Here is a 20,697-nt window from a genome sequence, read left to right as displayed (position 1 = left end):
TTATACAGACACATTGATACAACTGATGGTTACTCCTCCCTATGTGAATCAATAGCATCTTTCAGTATCACATGTTGGCTGCTCACGAGGGCTACTTGCGCTTCTCTAAGTGGGGCCACTGTGTCTTATTAGTGGCATGACTCAAAAATTATGTACATACGTACGTTAAAGAACAATCACACTCTGTATTGACTATATTCACTATCTAGGCATGCATCTGGAGTACAAAGTATCAATCATGTTCATTCTGTTTCACCATTATCATTTCATAACACATTATAAAACATATCCATTAATACTTAAACATGATTTAAACATGTCATCCATAACCCATTCTCAACCACATACATTTAAACATTTATCATTTATCATCCTCCCTGGCCCTTGAGATTATGTGCATGTGGCCATGTGTCAGGTCATAAGGTCATAAGCACAAAGAAATGATAACACTAGTTCCATTGTTACTCCAATCTCCACACAGCCACCACGAGGAGTTGTATCTCCATCACATGTCATAGACATACCCAGACCAGCTGCAGGGAGTTTATGAAAAACACATAAATGTCTCTGCTCTGTATTAACCCTTCAACTGGTTCTCAATCCATAAACATTTTAAGGCAAATAGGTGTTTAATTCTACAACATATGTACTTGAAAATTATCCATATATTTCCCCCCTCTGGGACTTTTAAGTCCCAAGCAATAAAACAAAAGATAACATAAAATGAGTGTAAGCATGTGCATATACTTATTCTTAGCCTTGCCATCTGTGGTTACATTTTATAAGAATATATATTCAGACCAATGTATCTTCCTCATTGTCTGACCCATCCTGATGAGGACAAGGAGCCCAGTCAGGTATTGGTTAAAAGTCTTGAAGGTTTCCCTCTAAGCTAACCTCCAATTGTTGCTGTTGAGCTTTGTAACCACTGCTCCCCTTTTTGTTTTGTTGTATTTCCAATATACGTGGTAGTATCCTAACACATCAAAATATATAAGAAATAAATGCAACTTTGTTTAACCATAATATTTAGGACATGTTAAGAATAGTGTCAACATCTTTAGCTTACATAACCTTATTTTTATTTTTTTTACCCATATCATAATTATTATAACAATCAAAAGAATCAATATCTAATCCATTCATTGCAATGTCAACATCATTAGTTATTAACATATTAATAACTTATTCAAATCAATCAGTCACCTTATAATTCATAGTCATTATCAGATGAATTACCCAAAACAAATGTATAATGACAATTCTTAGTTATTCACTTTGGTTCCATCATTCAAAGTTAAATCTCTCACCTTGGCACATATTGACACTGGCAGAATGTATATTTATACTATCATAATTCTAGCATTAACTTCCTCATAACAAGAATTACAACAGATCATTATCTTAATACATTCCTAGTCTAAATTACTATAAATTTAGCAGTGTATAATACCTCCTTAATCAACATACTACCTTAACTAACACTCCTTTACTCTACCGGCACTCAATCTTCTGGCGTCTTCATTATGTTCTTCAGATAGCTTCATAGTTCATCTTGGATTGCCCATGGCAATGTCCCAATTCCAATGTCACCCCTGAGCCGCCCCACCTCCACCATCATTCTGTTTTGTCAATTTGCAAACCAGTATACCCTATGAAGAACGTTGCATTTGCATAGACCTCTCACTTCCTGCTCATTCCACATGGACTCCTGTCACATTCCTGAGAGAAAAGGCACAAAAGAGAAGGCAATTGATTGCCTTGATTTGATGCTGGATTCAGGTCTCCTGGCAGAGGTGGCGTCGGACAGGAACGTCTTCAACGCCTTTGTTGTTCCTCTTCAGCCGGGTAGAGGGTTTTTGGTTTTTATTGAGGTTCACACCGCTCTGGACTGAACTATTTCTACTATGCATTACAACACCATCTGTAATAACATCTTGAATGTCTGGAATCTCTCGGTGGTCTGGAATCTCTCAGCGGTCTGGAAGGTCTTGGAAGTCTCTGTGGTCTCCTAGTCATCAGTTCCCTCACTCTGGTACAATGGTTTAGATGACACCCGATCACGCTCCCCTCTATCCGTACCGCTGTTGGTGTAACCTGGATGATGATGTATGGACACCTTTCGCTGTTAACCTTCCCCATCACTAGGGTCTCCGGATCAGCCAGAGTCCCTCTCAATCTATCGACATCGGTCTGCGATGAGTGTCCTTCTATTAGCCTACCCATTGGGAAGCTCGGAGTTACTGCTGCAAAGACACAAGCACAGACACACACAAAAGACAACAATGCTACCCAATGGCTGAGGTTGGAACACTCCTATAGTGGGAAACATGGATCTAAGCATCTGTCTCCACCACTTTTACCATCATTAAGGTAGCCAACAACACCTGGTACAGGCCCCTCCACCTAGGGTCTTTCCAGCTCTTTCTTCTGTAGTCTTTTGCCATCACATAGTCTCCAGGGCACAGAAAATACTCAGATTATCCTACTCAGTTGGGCAGAGTTATCTTCACCCATGAAAATAAAATCTTAAGAACATTGTTAGGTTAGGTGAGACACAGTATGCTACTTATGTCCTCTCATCTGTCAAGAGAAGCCTTGAAATTATGAAGCACACCTGCTTCCAGCTTGTTGTAGTCCACTTATCTCATAGACAGACCACCTCTACACCATGCCTCCTATCACAAAAACAAAAATGATTTAACCTAACCCATAACACATTATTACTACTGCTCATATCCTTAATACACCTTGCATATTTCCCCACAAAACCATTATAAAACATTAAAACCTCTGTAAGCCCAACTTCCCCCCTTGGACACATGCATCACATCGTGATTCATGTGTTCAAAAAACAAAACAACAACAATATTGCCTATTAAACCAAAAATAATAACTAAACTGAAAATGACAACCCTTGAGCATATCTTTACTTAACTGTATCCCATAACACTATTCAAGGAATACCTCTCCTTCAGGACTAACTCTCTCACTTCTTCCTTGTCCTGTTTGGACTAATATATATAAATATATAGGATTTTGTCCAAATTATAAACTTCTTCACAATTATCCTTATTATATCTAACCCCCTAATACAGCATGCCTCTAGAATTTATAGTGCGGGTGATCAGGTCACACTATAAAGCCAGGACAGATTTCAGAGGTCATTGAAATCATTCAATTAATTGTTTCATCCAATAGTATACTACTCATTAATAACCATCAAAACATTTCATAAATGTTGTATCCCTAGTAAGTCCTTAGTACAGCTCTTTTCAAAATAAATCACACATACAGTGGGGGAAAAAAGTATTTAGTCAGCCACCAATTGTGCAAGTTCTCCCACTTAAAAAGATGAGAGAGGCCTGTAATTTTCATCATAGGTACACGTCAACTATGACAGACAAAATGAGAAAGAAAATCCAGAAAATCACATTGTAGGATTTTTTATGAATTTATTTGCAAATTATGGTGGAAAATAAGTATTTGGTCAATAACAAAAGTTTCTCAATACTTTATTATATACCCTTTGTTGCCAATGACACAGGTCAAACGTTTTCTGTAATTCTTCACAAGGTTTTCACACACTGTTGCTGTTATTTTGGCCCATTCCTCCATGCAGATCTCCTCTAGAGCAGTGATGTTTTGGGGCTGTCGCTGGGCAACACGGACTTTCAACTCCCTCCAAAGATTTTCTATGGGGTTGAGATCTGGAGACTGGCTAGGCCACTCCAGGACCTTGAAATGCTTCTTACGAAGCCACTCCTTCGTTGCCCGGGCGGTGTGTTTGGGATCATTGTCATGCTGAAAGACCCAGCCACGTTTCATCTTCAATGCCCTTGCTGATGGAAGGAGGTTTTCACTCAAAATCTCACGATACATGGCCCCATTCATTCTTTCCTTTACACGGATCAGTCGTCCTGGTCCCTTTGCAGAAAAACTGCCCCAAAGCATGATGTTTCCACCCCCATGCTTCACAGTAGGTATGGTGTTCTTTGGATGCAACTCAGCATTCTTTGTCCTCCAAACACGACGAGGTGAGTTTCTACCAAAAAGTTATATTTTGGTTTCATCTGACATTCTCCCAATCCTCTTCTGGATCATCCAAATGCACTCTAGCAAACTTCAGACGGGCCTGGACATGTACTGGCTTAAGCAGGGGGACACATCTGGCACTGCAGGATTTGAGTCCCTGGCGGCATAGTGTGTTACTGATGGTAGGCTTTGTTACTTTGGTCCCAGCTCTCTGCAGGTCATTCACTAGGTCCCCCCGTGTGGTTCTGGGATTTTTGCTCACCGTTCTTGTGATCATTTTGACCCCACGAGGTGAGATCTTGCGTGGAGCCCCAGATCGAGGGAGATTATCAGTGGTCTTGTATGTCTTCCATTTCCTAATAATTGCTCCCACAGTTGATTTCTTCAAACCAAGCTGCTTACCTATTGCAGATTCAGTCTTCCCAGCCTGGTGCAGGTCTACAATTTTGTTTCTGGTGTCCTTTGACAGCTCTTTGGTCTTGGCCATTGTGAAGTTTGGAGTGTGACTTTTTGAGGTTGTGGACAGGTGTCTTTTATACTGATAACAAGTTCAAACAGGTGCCATTAATACAGGTAACGAGTGGAGGACAGAGGAGCCTCTTAAAGAAGAAGTTACAGGTCTGTGAGAGCCAGAAATCTTGCTTGTTTGTAGGTGACCAAATATTTATTTTCCACCATAATTTGCAAATAAATTCATTAAAAATCCTACAATGTGATTTTCTGGATTTTTTTTCTCAATTTGTCTGTCATAGTTGACGTGTACCTATGATGAAAATTACAGGCCTCTCTCATCTTTTTAAGTGGGAGAACTTGCACAATTGGTGGCTGACTAAATACTTTTTTTCCCCACTGTATTTACTTATCACTCAGTAAATAAAACCCAAATTACATGCGTATGCCCCTTTAAGATATTTCACTTCCATCCTGTCAAAAAACCCAAAATAGAAATAAAAATCCTATACAGCTAACATTTCATACTAAGTAGTTTGTTTGTGGTTATTCGAACACCATATAGTAAAACAATAAACAAACAAAAATGGCCAGGCCTTATTTATTTTGGTAGCTCCCTATGACAACCTAAAAATAAAACTACTTAATTTTACTAACTAGTTCCACCCTAGACTACAGACTTTTTTAACCTCCCAATAAAGAAATCCCCATGTTCCTGGAAGAGAAAGTATACATGTCGTTAACATATAATCAACAATCCAAAGATAGTAATTACACACAAAACATCATACATATATCCCCAGTCCTATCTCATCAACAATCATTAACCCCAGCATCGATTTAAAATTGTTTGATACGTCGTGTCCTACTTTACCCCTAACATAATATTATAGGAGACTCCCATCAATCCTTAAAAGAAAACTCCCACTTAGAAGACACTAGATAATAACACATTTTATTAAGTTAACTACACCTTCCACTATAAACCTATAACCCCTTTTTAGTAATTTAAACGTCGCAAACTGTTTCATTTATGTTTTTTTTTATATAAACTTATTGTTTCATAATCCAAAACCCATAAAAAGATGTCTACTTAATCCATCAAGCCAACAGCAACAACTACCTCCCAAGGTTCAACGTACTATAAACAAATTATCGTTATCTGAAGTAATAAAACATCATCATAACTCACTGCTGTTTAAACAAACTATATAATGTCATAATAAAATGATCAATTATCAAATATCGTTCCTTATTCAACTATCGAGACATGTTCTTCATTAGTAAATCGTCTCCACAAAGCAATACTACCTAACAACATATTCTCATTCTCCTAAATATAAATAATTACTTCTATTAAACAATCCCATTCAACATCAAGTCAACCTGTCTCATCACCCAATTCACTTATTTTTTAAACCCTCTACAATATCTATCATACTCTACCGCTAATTTCCCTCATAACGGTACCTCAACAGATGACAAATTATTTTATATTTATAGTAAAAACCAATAAAACATCAAATTCACCAATATGCAACTTTAATTACTATGTTATCCTATCCGACATGGATTGGTAGGACAACATCTTTCCTATAATGTCATCAATGAAACCAGTAATACACATCAATAGCATCAATGTAAAATATTTGCTTTCTGTCCCTTACTGCATTCGAACCAGGGACCCTCTGCACACATCGACAGGATTCACCATCGAAGCACCGTTACCCGTCGTTCAACCAATGCCACACAAAGCATCTACTTCCAGTTCATAGAGCAAGTGACGTCACCCAACGAAAACCGCACTAGCTCTCACCGCTAACTAGCTAGCAATTTCCTGCCGATAATAATAATAATAATAATAATATGCCATTTAGCAGACGCTTTTATCCAAAGCGACTTACAGTCATACAAAATTCGCGATCCTTGTACACCTAACTTAACCCATAATGTCCCTTATAGCGTTCTCACGTTTCAGCAAGCCCCAATGTTTAACACCCACAGACAAAAATGGAAATTCTTCCATTTTTACTAGCAGACCTAATAAAACACTTTCAAACAGCGTTCTGCATTTACCTCTATCATAGGGTTTAAAAACGAACCTCAACAACATTAACCATCCTAAATTGCCGTAGTAACGTCATGTTTGGTTCAGTTGATCTATTACCATATAAGACATTCACTTCTCCATGCGTCGTAAACTATATCCTATTTCTCTTGTAATCAACTAAAATCATGCCACACAATTAAAGCATCACTCCGCCATTATCAGAATGAATTAACTATCCTTTCTAAGTAAGCTACAAGTAACACCAAACACTTGCTGTAGTTTACCATCATATATTGAAATCATCCATTTGTTACAATCCAAATTATTTATAGACATATTCCACCATTGTCACTCGTTTAATCTAGCAAAACCTTATTCAATGACTACCACGTACTCTCCTCTCCATACCCGTTAACATTTTAGCAGATGCTCTTATTCCAAACGACATTATTATACTTATACTAGCCCCCCTTGGGAATCGAACACCCAACCCTGGCGTTGCAAGCACCGTGCTCTACCAACTGAGCTACAGAGGACCACAGATGAGCGTATAGTGCCTTTTTCTGATAATGTTATAATTGTAGCCTATTGCATTACTTTAGTTTAAAATATAAGTTTGTTTATTCAACAAATCTAGAACCCACTATAAATTGGTGCTATTCACTCAGCATAATAGCCAAAGCTCCTTGCATCCCCTGGTTTACGCAACGAAAATACATTATCATTCTACAATTCACCAACTACTCGCATACACCACTGGTGACGCAAACCATAGAATAAAGTAATAACAATTAGAATTTTGTCAAATAAATGTTTTCCATCCAACTATTCAAACTTGCTTTAAATAACTCTTTCCGCTTGATACAGTCAAGCAAGTATGACTCTCTTTTAACCGGAAACTAATTCATGGCATTAGTGAAGTCTATTCACATCCCAACAATAACTAATAATATATTTATATTCATACTATTATAATACCTTACTTTCATTCCAGTCTACCTAAACAATTCAAATTATGGCCAAATCTCTTATCCAAATTGCCAGTCCGCTATTCAAATGTAACTGTCCTTTCTGATTTAGACTATAGACACTCCTCCTTCTTTCCTGTTGAATAAGTGAGTCCTTCAGTCTGAAAAGACGCAGGCTGCTAAATCGTCCAGTCTTATCCTGACTGTTCCTTCAATCTAAACAACCCACAACTATAGCTAAACTATACTTAGAAAACCTAGACTCTGTTCAGCGATGCAGAATCTATGCTTTATTGAAATGACAAGTTAATCCTCCTTTATTCCAATGATAATGGTCAGTAGTTTTAGTATCTGGCACATACCACACTTTATCAGAAAATAGCTTTGAAGGACACAGATCTCACACGCTCAACGTAATCAACTTAGCAGTCAACAAGTCAAACCCCACATTAATTGATTTGGCACCAGATCTAACGACCTAACCAAATGAATTATATATCTGCTTCTGAAATAATAGATAGTTTATTATAATGCTTAATTCTACCACATGTCCTATGTACTCTCCCATTTCCACGTACGTCTACGTGTTTGGGCAAGTCAACACCTATAATTTTATCCAATCCCTCGTATTAAATCACACTCACATAAAATTCATTATATTCCAATATATTCATATCTACCAAACCATTAATGTTTCTAATTATTCTTTATTGCCACAAATCAGTTAATCACCATCTAGTCTCAGCGGAACAAACAACAAATTACCCAAATCCTTTCCCTCAGTCATAGAATCTTCCTAGAATCATATATGCTGGTCACTATTCCCTGATCTTACAAAATTATATGACAGGCATTGTTGTACGAAACTCCAAGATATAATTTACAAGAAAAGCTTATTATTCCAGCGTATATATAATTATCAAACACACCTCTATATCTCATCATTCAAACTTCAGAGTGCGACTAATTTACATCATTATACCACTCTTATTCCATAGTTATACAATGTTGTTCTCAAACTCCCTTAATTACTATTTGTATAACCTACAGGAATATTTTATTCTATCAAAGGGCCCAAATTTGGAATGTTAACCCTATCCTAGTTATTATTTTACTGTAGTCAATTTATCATAATACTACATCACCTCTAAAGTTTCTAAATATAATGTCAGAAACATACCCTAAAAGATTTATCAAAATACAATGCATAGACGTCATATGACCACACCGGTACACGTGACCTGTTCCTCCAACAGGATTTATTCTACCCCTCCTGGTAACGTGAATTTTTCTACACTCAGTTGGTCAATGAATATCCACACACCATTCACTCTTCCTCTCTTGGTGTGAGACCGGGTGCGTCCTTCCTACCAGGTTATACTCAAACAACGGTCCAGGAAAGGTGCACCAACCTTTCTCCCCCAAACACCGACACTTCAAACGACCTCAAACACAGCTTCTCTCCCCAACACAGAAAATAAGCTGTTATCTGCAGGATTTCTTATTATTCTCATTCATACAGATGAGCAGCCACTTGTGCCCAAATGAATCAGACAGTTGAATGACTCACAGCCGCCCAAGCAACCCATTCACTCATACGAGATGAGCAGACCTACTCTATTTTAACACTTTATCAAAATTTTGAAGCCCTTGTAGCTATTTAACCCATTCACCTACTCAGGATGACCGGTGTTACTCCAATTTATGGTGTCAACTACGTCGGATGACCTAACTTTTTTACCTGATCGACCCTACCTAATTTTGGCATCACCACAACACAGGATTATGCCCTACCTACCCGAGCAGACCTCTTAACAATGAATTCCTCATTAGAGCGGTAACCGTAGGTAGCCACCTGCCCGTTCAGACCTCTGGAGTGCTAATTTTAGCTCTCCAAAGCGGTATCCACAGGATTTCTATTTATTTAGCCCCCTAGGTGTTACACTTCCTCAACACACCTGGACTTTTACTACGCTTTCCTAAGCGACCTGTAAATTCTGCCCTATTTTTTCTGTTACACTTCCTCAACACAGAAAAAGGAGCGGTATTACACAGGATTTCTGCCTACCTAAGCAGCCTATAAACGATACACTTTCGCTACACGTTTATAGCGATATTCGCAGGACTTAACATGTTATTGTCTGATCGCTCAACCAGATGGACAACCACCCGTGCCGAAATGATTCAGACAAAGCGATCAGCAGGATGAATCTAATGAATCAAATGAATCAAATGAATCAAATCAATTGAACAGACGGTTCAGACAAACAACAGCGACATGTATTCTTAAATTCAAAGCCCCTAGTCTCTAATTTTCTGGTTCTTAAATTTGGAGAGACCTACTTTGGTATTTCTGCTGCTGATACCGTGCCCCGGATCGGACCACACAAACGTTTATAATATATAAGTAAGAACTTGGCTTACCTGTTAAAAGCGGCCGCTTTTGTTTGTATGGTCCGTCCAAGCCGTTTCATAACTGCAGATGTACACCGTCTCTGGCCCCTATTGTCAACTCCTGGCTAGCTCGCCAAATATGTCGTAGAAATATTTGACTCAAAGAGTAGTCAACTTAAAAATATTTCTCAAGAGACTGGAACTTGTGAATTTAGACTTTTATTATTTGCATAACAAAGCCGAGCTTGCTCCATGGAGCAACAACTGCTTGTCCTGAACCGGAGTGCTCCTTTTTATACAGACACATTGATACAACTGATGGTTACTCCTCCCTATGTGAATCAATAGCATCTTTCAGTATCACATGTTGGCTGCTCACGAGGGCTACTTGCGCTTCTCTAAGTGGGGCCACTGTGTCTTATTAGTGGCATGACTCAAAAAATTATGTACATACGTACGTTAAAGAACAATCACACTCTGTATTGACTATATTCACTATCTAGGCATGCATCTGGAGTACAAAGTATCAATCATGTTCATTCTGTTTCACCATTATCATTTCATAACACATTATAAAACATATCCATTAATACTTAAACATGATTTAAACATGTCATCCATAACCCATTCTCAACCACATACATTTAAACATTTATCATTTATCATCCTCCCTGGCCCTTGAGATTATGTGCATGTGGCCATGTGTCAGGTCATAAGGTCATAAGCACAAAGAAATGATAACACTAGTTCCATTGTTACTCCAATCTCCACACAGCCACCACGAGGAGTTGTATCTTCATCACATGTCATAGACATACCCAGACCAGCTGCAGGGAGTTTATGAAAAACACATAAATGTCTCTGCTCTATATTAACCCTTCAACTGGTTCTCAATCCATAAACATTTTAAAGGCATATAGGTGTTTAATTCTACAACATATGTACTTGAAAATCATCCATATTTGTAGGTGACCAAATACTTATTTTCCACCATAATTTGCAAATAAATTCATAAAAAATCCTACAATGTGATTTTCTGGAAAAAAAATTCTCAATTTGTCTGTCATAGTTGACGTGTACCTATGATGAAAATTACAGGCCTCTCTCATCTTTTTAAGTGGGAGAACTTGCACAATTGGTGGCTGACTAAATACTTTTTTCCCCACTGTATCATTTACGAAGATTATACCTTTTTTAAACATTTTGTAAAAAAATAATGTTTTTTTATCAATTAGTATATTTGAGTTTAACCACATTATTTGTTGCATAATTTGTTCTGTCGTTTCTGGAGGATTAAATTGAAATTGCAACCAACTTTCTATGGCTTGTTTTAGAAATAGTGATATTTGGGAGATTATTTCCTTTTCAAATAACTGAAAGTGTGAGGTTGTAATCTGAATAAAGGGAAAAAGGCCATTCTTGAACATTGGGTGAGACAATCTTACTAATTTGCTAGAGAACCAGTTTGGATATAAGTATAACTTTTGTATGACTGAAGCTTTTAGTGATAGGTCTAATGCTTTAATATGTAATCATTTCTGTCCTCCGAATTCATATCTATTATATAAATAGGCCCGTTTAATTTTGTCTGGCTTGCCGTTCTAAATCAAATGGAATATTTTTTTTCTCATATAATTTAAAAAACTGTTTGCTAGGTGTAGGCAAGACCATAAGCAAATAGGTAAACTGGGATAATACTAAAGAGTTAATCAAGGTGATTTCTCCACAAATTAACAAGTATTTACCTTTCCATGGTAGCAAGATATTATCTTTTTTTGCTAACTTTCTATTAAAATGTATTGGAGTGAGATCATTTATTTCATTTGGGATATGTATTCCGAGTATATCCACATCACCATCAGACCATTTTATTGGTAAACTACATGGTAATGTAAAATTTGAATTTTTTTGTGATCCAATACGTAATATAGTGCATTTATCATAATTTGGTTGTAATCCAGATAGGCTAGAAAATGTATCTAGATCCTCTATGAGGCTGTGGAGGGATTCAAGTTGTGGATTTAAAAGAAAACATGAATCATCAGCGTACAATGACACTTTTGTTTTTAAGCCCTGGATTTCTAATCCTTTGATATTATTGTTGGCTCTGATTTTAATAGCTAACATCTCGATGGCCATAATAGATAGATATACCGATAGTGGACAACCTTGTTTCACTCCTCTTGACAGTTTAAAACTTTCTGAGAAATAGCCATTATTTACTATTTTACACCTAATGTTACTATACATGATTTTAACCCATTTTATAAGAGATTATCCAAAATTGAAATGCTCCAGGCATTTATATATAAACCCGTCGTACTTTATCAAATGCCTTTTCGAAGTCTGCTATGAATAGCAGGCCTGGTTTCCCATATTTTTCATAGTGTTCTATTGTTTCCAGTACTTGCCTTATATTATCTCCAATGTATCTTCTATGTAAAAAACCTGTCTGATTAGAATGAATAATGTCCTACAATACCTTTTTAATTCTATGAGCTATACATTTTGCGAGAATTTTTGCATCACAACACTGAAGTATAAGGGGCCTTCAATTTTTTTAATGGACTGGATCTTTGTATTTTCCACTTGGATCCTGTTTCAGTAATAATTAAATCAGACCTTCTTCTTGAGTGTCTGATAATCTACCATTTACATAGGAGTGGTTTGTCACGTTCGTTTAAGGACGGGTCAGACCAAGGCGCAGCGTGAAATGCGTACATGTTTATTAAATGATAAACACACAACAAAACAACAAACCAACGAAATGTGAAGTCCTAAGGCTACACACAAAACAAGCCTACTCACGGAACAAGATCCCACAACTAACTAGTGCCAATAGGCTGCCTAAGTGTGATCCCCAATCAGAGACAACGAACGACACCTGTCTCTGATTGGGAATCAAATCCGGCCAAACATAGATATACAACACCTAGACATCAACATAGAAAACACAACATAGAATATTCCCACCCTGACTCAACATATAAGAGTCCCCTGAGTCAGGGCATGACAGTCGGGCCGGACTGAGAACACGCACCACTGGTCTGGTGCGAGGAGCTGGAACAGGCCGGGCCGGACTGGGAACACGCACCACTGGCCTGGTGCGAGGAGCAGGAACGGGCCAGGCCGGACTGGGAACACGCACCACAGGCCTGGTGCGAGGAGCAGGAACGGGCCGGGCCGGACTGGCTACACGCACCACTGGCTTGGTGCGAGGAGCAGGAACAGGCCGGGCCGGACTGGGAACACGCACCACTGGCTTGGTGCGAGGAGCAGGAATGGGCCGGGCCGAACTGGCGACACGCACCACTGGCTTGGTGCGAGGAGCAGGAACAGGCCGTACCGGACTGTGGAGGCGGACTGGAGGTCTGGAACGGAGAGCTGGCACAACCCGTCCTGGCTGAATGCCTACTTCCGCACAGTAAGTGTGAGGCATTAGCACAGGACGCACTGGGCTGTGCACGCGCACTGGCGAAACAGTACGTAGAGCCGGCGCAGGATATGCGGGACCGAGGAGGCATACTGGAGACCAGGAGCGTTGAGCCGGCACATCCCATCCTGGCTGGATGCCCATTTTCGCACGGCACGTGCGTGGTGCTAGCACAAGACGTAAAGGACTGTGCCGGCACACTGGCGACACAGTACGTAGCTCTGCATAACACAGAGCCTGCCCAGTCACACGCTTCCTGGCGTGAGTTCGGGGAGCTGGCTCTGCTCTGAAACTAGGCTCCGCCAACCACCCCATGTGCCCCCCCAAAATGTTTTATTGGGGCTGCTTCTCGGGCTTCCTCCTCGACCGGCGCCCTCCGTGTTGCCGTTGCTCCTCTCCTGCCTGGGCATCTACCTTCGCCCATGGTCCTTTCCCCGCAAATATCTCCTCCCACGACCACATCTTCCCCACCTGTGTCCAGGGTGTTCGGTCCTCCTAGGCACGCTGCTTGGTCCGTGTTTGGTGGGATCTTCTGTCACGTTCGTTTAAGGACGGGTCAGACCAAGGCGCTGCGTGAAATGCGTACATGTTTATTAAATGATAAACACACAACAAAACAACAAACCAACAAAACGTGAAGTCCTAAGGCTACACACAAAACAAGCCTACTCACGGAACAAGATCCCACAACTAACTAGTGCCAATAGGCTGCCTAAGTATGATCCCCAATCAGAGACAACGAGCGACACCTGTCTCTGATTGGGAATCACACCCGGCCAAACATAGATATACAACACCTAGACATCAACATAGAAAACACAACATAGAATATTCCCACCCTGACTCAACATATAAGAGTCCCCTGAGTCAGGGCTTGATAGGGTTAAAACATGCTAATAACGGTCCCCTGAGTATATCAAAAAAGGTTTGGTATACCTCGACTGGTATGCCATCCAACCCTGGAGTTTTCCCGGACTTAAAGTCTTTAATTGCATCCAGAGGTTCCTCCTCTGTAATTTCAGCTTCACATGAGTCTTTCTGTATGGCTGTTAATTTTACATTATCAATAGAAAAAAAATCTCTACAATTAGCTTCAGTTAGAGGAGATGGAGGCGACTGAAATGAAAACATATGCTTAAAGTACTTTGTTTCTTCCTTCAAAATATCACATGGGTGACTCCGTCATTTGTAACCAGTTTCAGTAAATTATTTTTGGTAGCATTCCTATGCTGAAGATTAAAAAATAATTTGGTGCATTTTTCCCCATATTCCATCCAGTTTGCTTTATTTTTATAATATATTACACTTGATCTTTCTTGAAAAAGTTTCTCCATTTCTTTTTGTTTTTCCTCTAATTTATTCTGAGCCTCTATGTTACAGTTTTTATTGCTATCTATCTGTTCTGTTAGACCTTATATTTCCTTTGTTAGTAGGGACTCTTTTGACCTAAATTGCTTTTGTTTTCGAGATGAGTACTGAATTGCATGGCCTCTAAAGGCACATTTAAAGGTGTCCCATACAATAAGGGGATTTGCTGTAAATTAGTAAAAGCAAAAGCTTACCTTGACTTGGAAGAGTTCCAGTGTTGTGTTGGATAGTCATAGCCAGCTAGCTAACATAACATCCCTCTGTTTGAGCAGGGTGTTTCAGTAGGCTAAACTAGCTAGCTGCATTTGCTAGCTAAGTAAGTGATACTGAAAGTCGGAAAAAATGACAAAATCTCTCTCTATTTCTCTCTTGCTTCTCCTTCATTTAGGAAGAAATTAATGTGTTCAAAACTGTTCAACTATTTTCTTTCTCTCTCTGAGTCAACTACTCACCAGATTTTATGCACTGCAGTGCTAGCTAGCTGTATCTTATGCTTTCAGTACGAGATTAATTATCTGATCCTTTGATTGGGTGGACAACATGTCAGTTCATGCTGCCACAGTTGTCATAATTACTGTGTAAGTCTATGGAAGGGGGTGAGAACCATGAGCCTCCTAGATTTTGTATTGAAGTCTATGTACCCAGAGGAAGACTGCAGCTAGCTGTCCTCCGGCTACACCATGGTGCTACCCTACAGAGTGCTGTTGAGCCTACTGTAGACCTTCTTTGCAAAATAGTGTGTTTTAATCAATTATTGGTGACGTGATAATATTTAGTATAGTTTTATCTAAAAATGAAAACTTTTTAATGTTTTAACATTTACATTTTTATGACATTCACTGAGGAGGATGGTCCTCCCCTTCCTCCTCTGAGGATCCTCCACTGGTGTGTGTGTGTGTGTTTGACTCTGCAGCAGGAGAGGTGGATTAACTAAGATGTAGACCACTGCTGAGCTAATGTCTCAGCCCTCTGAGCCACATCCACACCCAAACACCGACGCCGCACAGGGGCATGTGTGGGAGGGAGTGTGTGTGAGGGTGTGAGACAGAGAGATAAAGAGATAGGGGGGCTGAGAAAGAGAGAGAGAATGAGAGCGAGAGAGAGAGAGGAGAGAGAGAGAGAGAGAGAGCGAGAGAGAGAGAGAGAGAGAGAGTTTTGGTTTGGCACACTGACTGTTTTTCTGTCTTTGGTGGAGTTGGCACCTGCGCAGAGCTTATAGAGAAAGAAATGCAGACGGGCAGAGACAAGTAGTTTACACACATACACACACGCATACACACACACATACTTGCGTCATAAGACACAATCATACAGACACTAATAAACGTAAACTAAGAGAATCATTCAAACACCACATTGTGCATAGGTATAAACAAATGTGCTTGCACGCCCGCATGCACGCACGCACACCTGAGGGTCCCTGGGTGGTTGGATTAATTGGAACATGGCGGAGGAGACAGAGACAGAGTGTTTATCCTCCCCCTTCCCTGTTCCCCCTCCCCTTCCTTCTTCTCTTCCTCCCTTCCTCCCATCCTCTCCTCCCTTCCCTCCCCTTCTCCCCCAAACACCACTCCTTCTCGCCTGCCCGGGATCAGGCTCAGGTTTCAATGAGAAGATGGTCAAAATATTCCCTTCCTCCTCCTCAACCTCCCCCTCAACCACCAACCACCTCCACCATCCCTCCTCTCTCTCTCCCAAACCTCCTCCTCCTTCCTTTACCTCCTTCTCTCTTCCTCTACTCCCAGTATCATAGAGAGAGAGAGGTGGGGGGGAGAGGAAAGAGAGGAGAAAAAAGAAGCGACACAGAGAGAGGATAGCGCACATCACACCACCAGCGATATTACACCACACACACACAAGCACACACACACGCACATACATACATTTATACTCAAGAAACAACTAAGTATTTATACTATATAAGATCAGAGTGACTTCTACATTACCCCTCACCAAGCTCATTATACAGCACACTAGCACAGATTATCGTGAAATAGTCTAGTCGAAATTCAAACAGGCACACACATTTTTTATTTATTTAGTTTAGTTAGGTGGTTAGGCTATGGGTTAAGGATAGGGTTAGGGGTAGGGGTTAGTTTTAGGTAACATGCTAGCTAAGTAGTTAAAGGGTTAAGGTTAGGATTAGCTAAAATGCTAGCTACAGTAAGTAGTTAAAAAGTAGTAAGTAGTTGCAAAGTTGCTAAAATGCTAAAGTTGTCCATCATGTGATTCGAACACGCAATGTTTGGGTTGCTAGATGTTTACATTATATGCCCACCCTTCTTCCCCGACCAACCTCCCTCCTATCATTTCTGTCTTAAGTAACCTACTGCCTTCATCTGTGATTTAAATGCACTGTATACAAAATCGTGTGGTGGACACCATTTTTTATATTTTTTGTGTGTCTGTCACAAATTTTCGCATAAGTTATTTGTGTCTATTTCACAATCATTTGTGATAGTGGGTTGCATTATACTATTGAGTACATAATAAACCTTTTTGATATATATTTGGTGAATGTCTGACCCATTGTTTGTGGATGGACTATAATTATTTATGAAGAGTCTTTGTTTTGAAGAAAGATAACTTTGGATGAACTTTTTTTAGTTCATGGTGAGATAGTGGTGAGTTTTTAGTTCATGGTGAGATAGTGGTGAGTTTTTAGTTCATGGTGAGATAGTGGTGAGTTTTTAGTTCATGGTGAGATAGTGATGAGATAGTGGTGAGGTAGCCCTTTACACTCACAGACCCTGTCATCCTGTATACAGTTTGAAAATGGCAGATTTGGTCACTGATAAGCACCTAAATTGTAACTCAGTGGCTGTACAGTGACATACAGTAACATACTATATATGAAGTTAGAGCTATGGCTCTTCACTTTACAGCGCTGTATGGGATTCAACTGACATCCGTTTTAAAAGCATGTACCACGCGCAACAAAAAGATGCCCCCATCCCTTCCGCTAATTGGGCTACTTTAATGCTGTTAATCGAGATGAGTCTATAATAAATACCACTTTGATGTCATACAAGCAAACCACACACCCGTGAGTTCAAATGTACTCTTCACATTTCCATATTTGAAAACTCATTTAATTTACTGTATCAACACTTATGATCGCAATGTTTGATGTACAGTTACAAGGATTGACATGTGTCATACCCTGGGTTGCCCTGAACAGAATGAGCCGATGTTTGTCGCATTGTGAAGAAAATTAGCTGCGGAAAAGACACTTGATGCACTCATGATTCCAGTGGTGGAAAAAGTACCCAATTGTCATACTTGAGTAAAAGTAAAGATACCTTAATAGAAAATGACTCAAGTAAAAGTGAAAGTCACCCAGTAAAATAGTAATTGAGTAAAAGTATTTGGTTTTAAATATGAAAGTAAAAGTATAAATCATTTCAAATTCCTTATATTAAGCAAACCAGACTGCACCATTTTCTTATTTTTGTATTCATTTACGGATAGCCAGGGGCACACTCCAACACTCAGGCATCACTTACAAATGAAGTATGTGTGTTTAGTGAGTCTGCCAGATCAGAGGCAGTAGGGATGACCATGGATGTTCTCTTGGACGACCATTTTCCTGTCCTGCTAAGCACTCAAAATGTAACGAGTACTTTTGGGTGTCAGGGTAAATGTATGGAGTAAAAAGTACATTATTGTCTTTAGGAATGTAGTGAAGTAAAAGTAAATGTTGTCAAAAATATAAATAGTAAAGTACAGATACCCCAAAAAACTACTTAAGTAGTACTTTAAAGTATTTTTACTTAAGTACTTTACACACTGCATGACTTAATTCTATGTGCACCAATATTACAATCTGTTTGTCTGAAGTGCCTTGTGAAAGCTTAACACTGTAAGATTGTATTTTATAACTTAACTTGTCATGTTGGCAATAGAATACGCTTTCAAATGATGCCCACCTGACCCAGATTGTGATTTATAATGGAACGTTTTTGGATTGTGTAAACAACAACAGTAATTGTGTGATGTGAGGACGCAGAGCTGTGTTCCAAACAAAAAACTACAAGTGTGCTTGTTTCAGTTCCTCAACGGCACAGCTAGGAGAGCTCAAAAAAGCACCTTATAGTTGAAGGCTCTTTCCTTGTCATAAAAGTGTATTGAAATTACTTAGGAACTGTGCATAGTTTGGAGAGGTGTTTCCACTTGGAAACACCAGTTAGACCTCTCACTCAAACCCTTGTAATTATTTTTTCTTATGTTGCACCTACCCCAACATTTCCATGAATATTCGTACTATGTTACTGAATGTATCCCGAGTATTTTCACATTTTATTATAAACAAATGCGGCGTACAGTAAATGTAAAATGCACATAAAATCAACAGTTCAATGTTTGGATTCAGTCTCATGTCAGGTGAACTGTTGTGTCCTCACCCTTGGTCTGATAATTTCCCCATAATCTCCAAACTGTTCCCTTTCAATTGCTACCATGGTTTTGCATATACTTTTAATATTTATTTTGTTAGAAACATTTCAATTTGGCCCTATCCATATAGGCCAATTTCCACGAGTGTAAAGGGTTAATCGGAAGATAGTTGTAAGTCAGTGGTGAGTTAGTGGTGAGGTAATGGTGAGATAATGATGAGTTAATGAGATAGTGATGACTTAGTAGTGTGATAGTGGCGAATTAGTGGTGAGATAGTGGCGAGTTAGTGGCAAGGTAATGAAATTGTGTTGAGTGACTGGTTCGAATCCCTGAGCCGACTAGGTAAAAAATCTGTTGATGTGCCCTTGAGCTAGGCATTTAACCCTAGTTGCTCTGGATAATAATGTCTGCTAAATGACTAAAATGTAGATGGTAAACTAACTCTCTTCCTACCCCCCCTACAGAAAAATCCCACACCCCTGTGCTGGAGGGGGGCGGCCACAGTCACATGACCCCGGAGGAGCAATACAGGCGGATGATGTCAGCGCTGAACGAGCAAGGCTCCTACGAGGAGCAGCAGCAGCGCCTCTACCAGCTGGCCAACAACATGGGCCTGCCCAGCCATGGTGAGACTAGTGTGTGTTATATACAGTAGTGCACTTCTTTTGACCAGTACCCATAGCTATGGGATAAGTGGGATGGAGATGGCTCCAGAGTGGGACCTCCCAAAATAACTGTGTGTGTGTGTGTGTCTTGGGGTGGGGGGGGGACATGCTGTCCGACTCAGGTCTGGTCGTGAAGGCTACCATCCTCTAAAACAAGGTTTGTTATATCAGCACTTCAGGATTCAGTCAGTGTACTAAACTGCACACCACACACACCTTATCTTGGCCTGACACACAACTAACCTTACTCGACCACTACCACTAGTAACCCTGGGGTTGTGGCCTCTCCCGTGTGGCGTCTGTCTTTGTGTGTGCCCCCCTCCCAGTGTAAATATCCAGCATGGACACTGCTGACATTTCTATTTGGGGTGCCAGCCCACCCAATGTCAAAATGTCACTCTGGGTGATTTGTGACCGATGCTGCGTTCCGTTGTAAACAATGCTCCCAGCCAGCATGCACGGACGCCGCTATCGATCTGCCGCTCTCTCATTGGCTGCCAGCCAACCCTGTAAATCTCCAAATACCATAGAAACCATGCATCTCTTTTCTTTCTTTTTTTCTTTCTTTTTGTTCTGGAGTTGAAATTTATAGGCAGTAACTTATGGTACAACTAATATACTGGGTTGGAACTGGAAAGATGAGGATTGAATTTCAAAATTGGGTAGACAGAAAAAATGATGACAAATCACCTCAAAAAAGAAAAAAAGTGACCTAATTGTATTTTTTTATGTGACAGGGTGTATTTTCATTTCACCGCTTTAAACTTGTGGGGCATCAATTGTTAACCTTTCCTCCATTTTTAAAACAATGTATCATTAACCCTTTGACATGTACCAACACACGGGTGCATACGCTCAAACCGGTGTGATTAGAACGCTTATTTAGAACGTCCAGTTTCGATTGACGCAACAGTCAGTGTTTGAACTGGCCACACTGTT

At 39.8% G+C, this 20,697-nt stretch overlaps 1 protein-coding gene across 6 annotated transcripts in view; it reads left to right on the top strand.

Moving 5' to 3' along the window:
- LOC121538295 (sterile alpha motif domain-containing protein 11) overlaps window positions 1-20,697 on the top strand; it is a 113,266-nt gene that overhangs the window by 68,969 nt on the left and 23,600 nt on the right. For all 6 annotated transcript variants that reach the window (XM_041846166.2, XM_041846167.2, XM_041846165.2 and 3 more), the window contains exon 6: window positions 19,558-19,719. In XM_041846166.2, the coding sequence (XP_041702100.1) occupies window positions 19,558-19,719 (162 nt within the window). The remainder of the gene's footprint in view (window positions 1-19,557; window positions 19,720-20,697) is intronic.

This window comes from Coregonus clupeaformis, chromosome 24, assembly GCF_020615455.1.
Source record: "Coregonus clupeaformis isolate EN_2021a chromosome 24, ASM2061545v1, whole genome shotgun sequence".
Lineage (NCBI taxonomy): Eukaryota > Metazoa > Chordata > Actinopteri > Salmoniformes > Salmonidae > Coregonus > Coregonus clupeaformis.
Note: the sequence above shows the minus strand (reverse complement) of the source record. Positions and strands in the feature narration are given on the sequence as shown.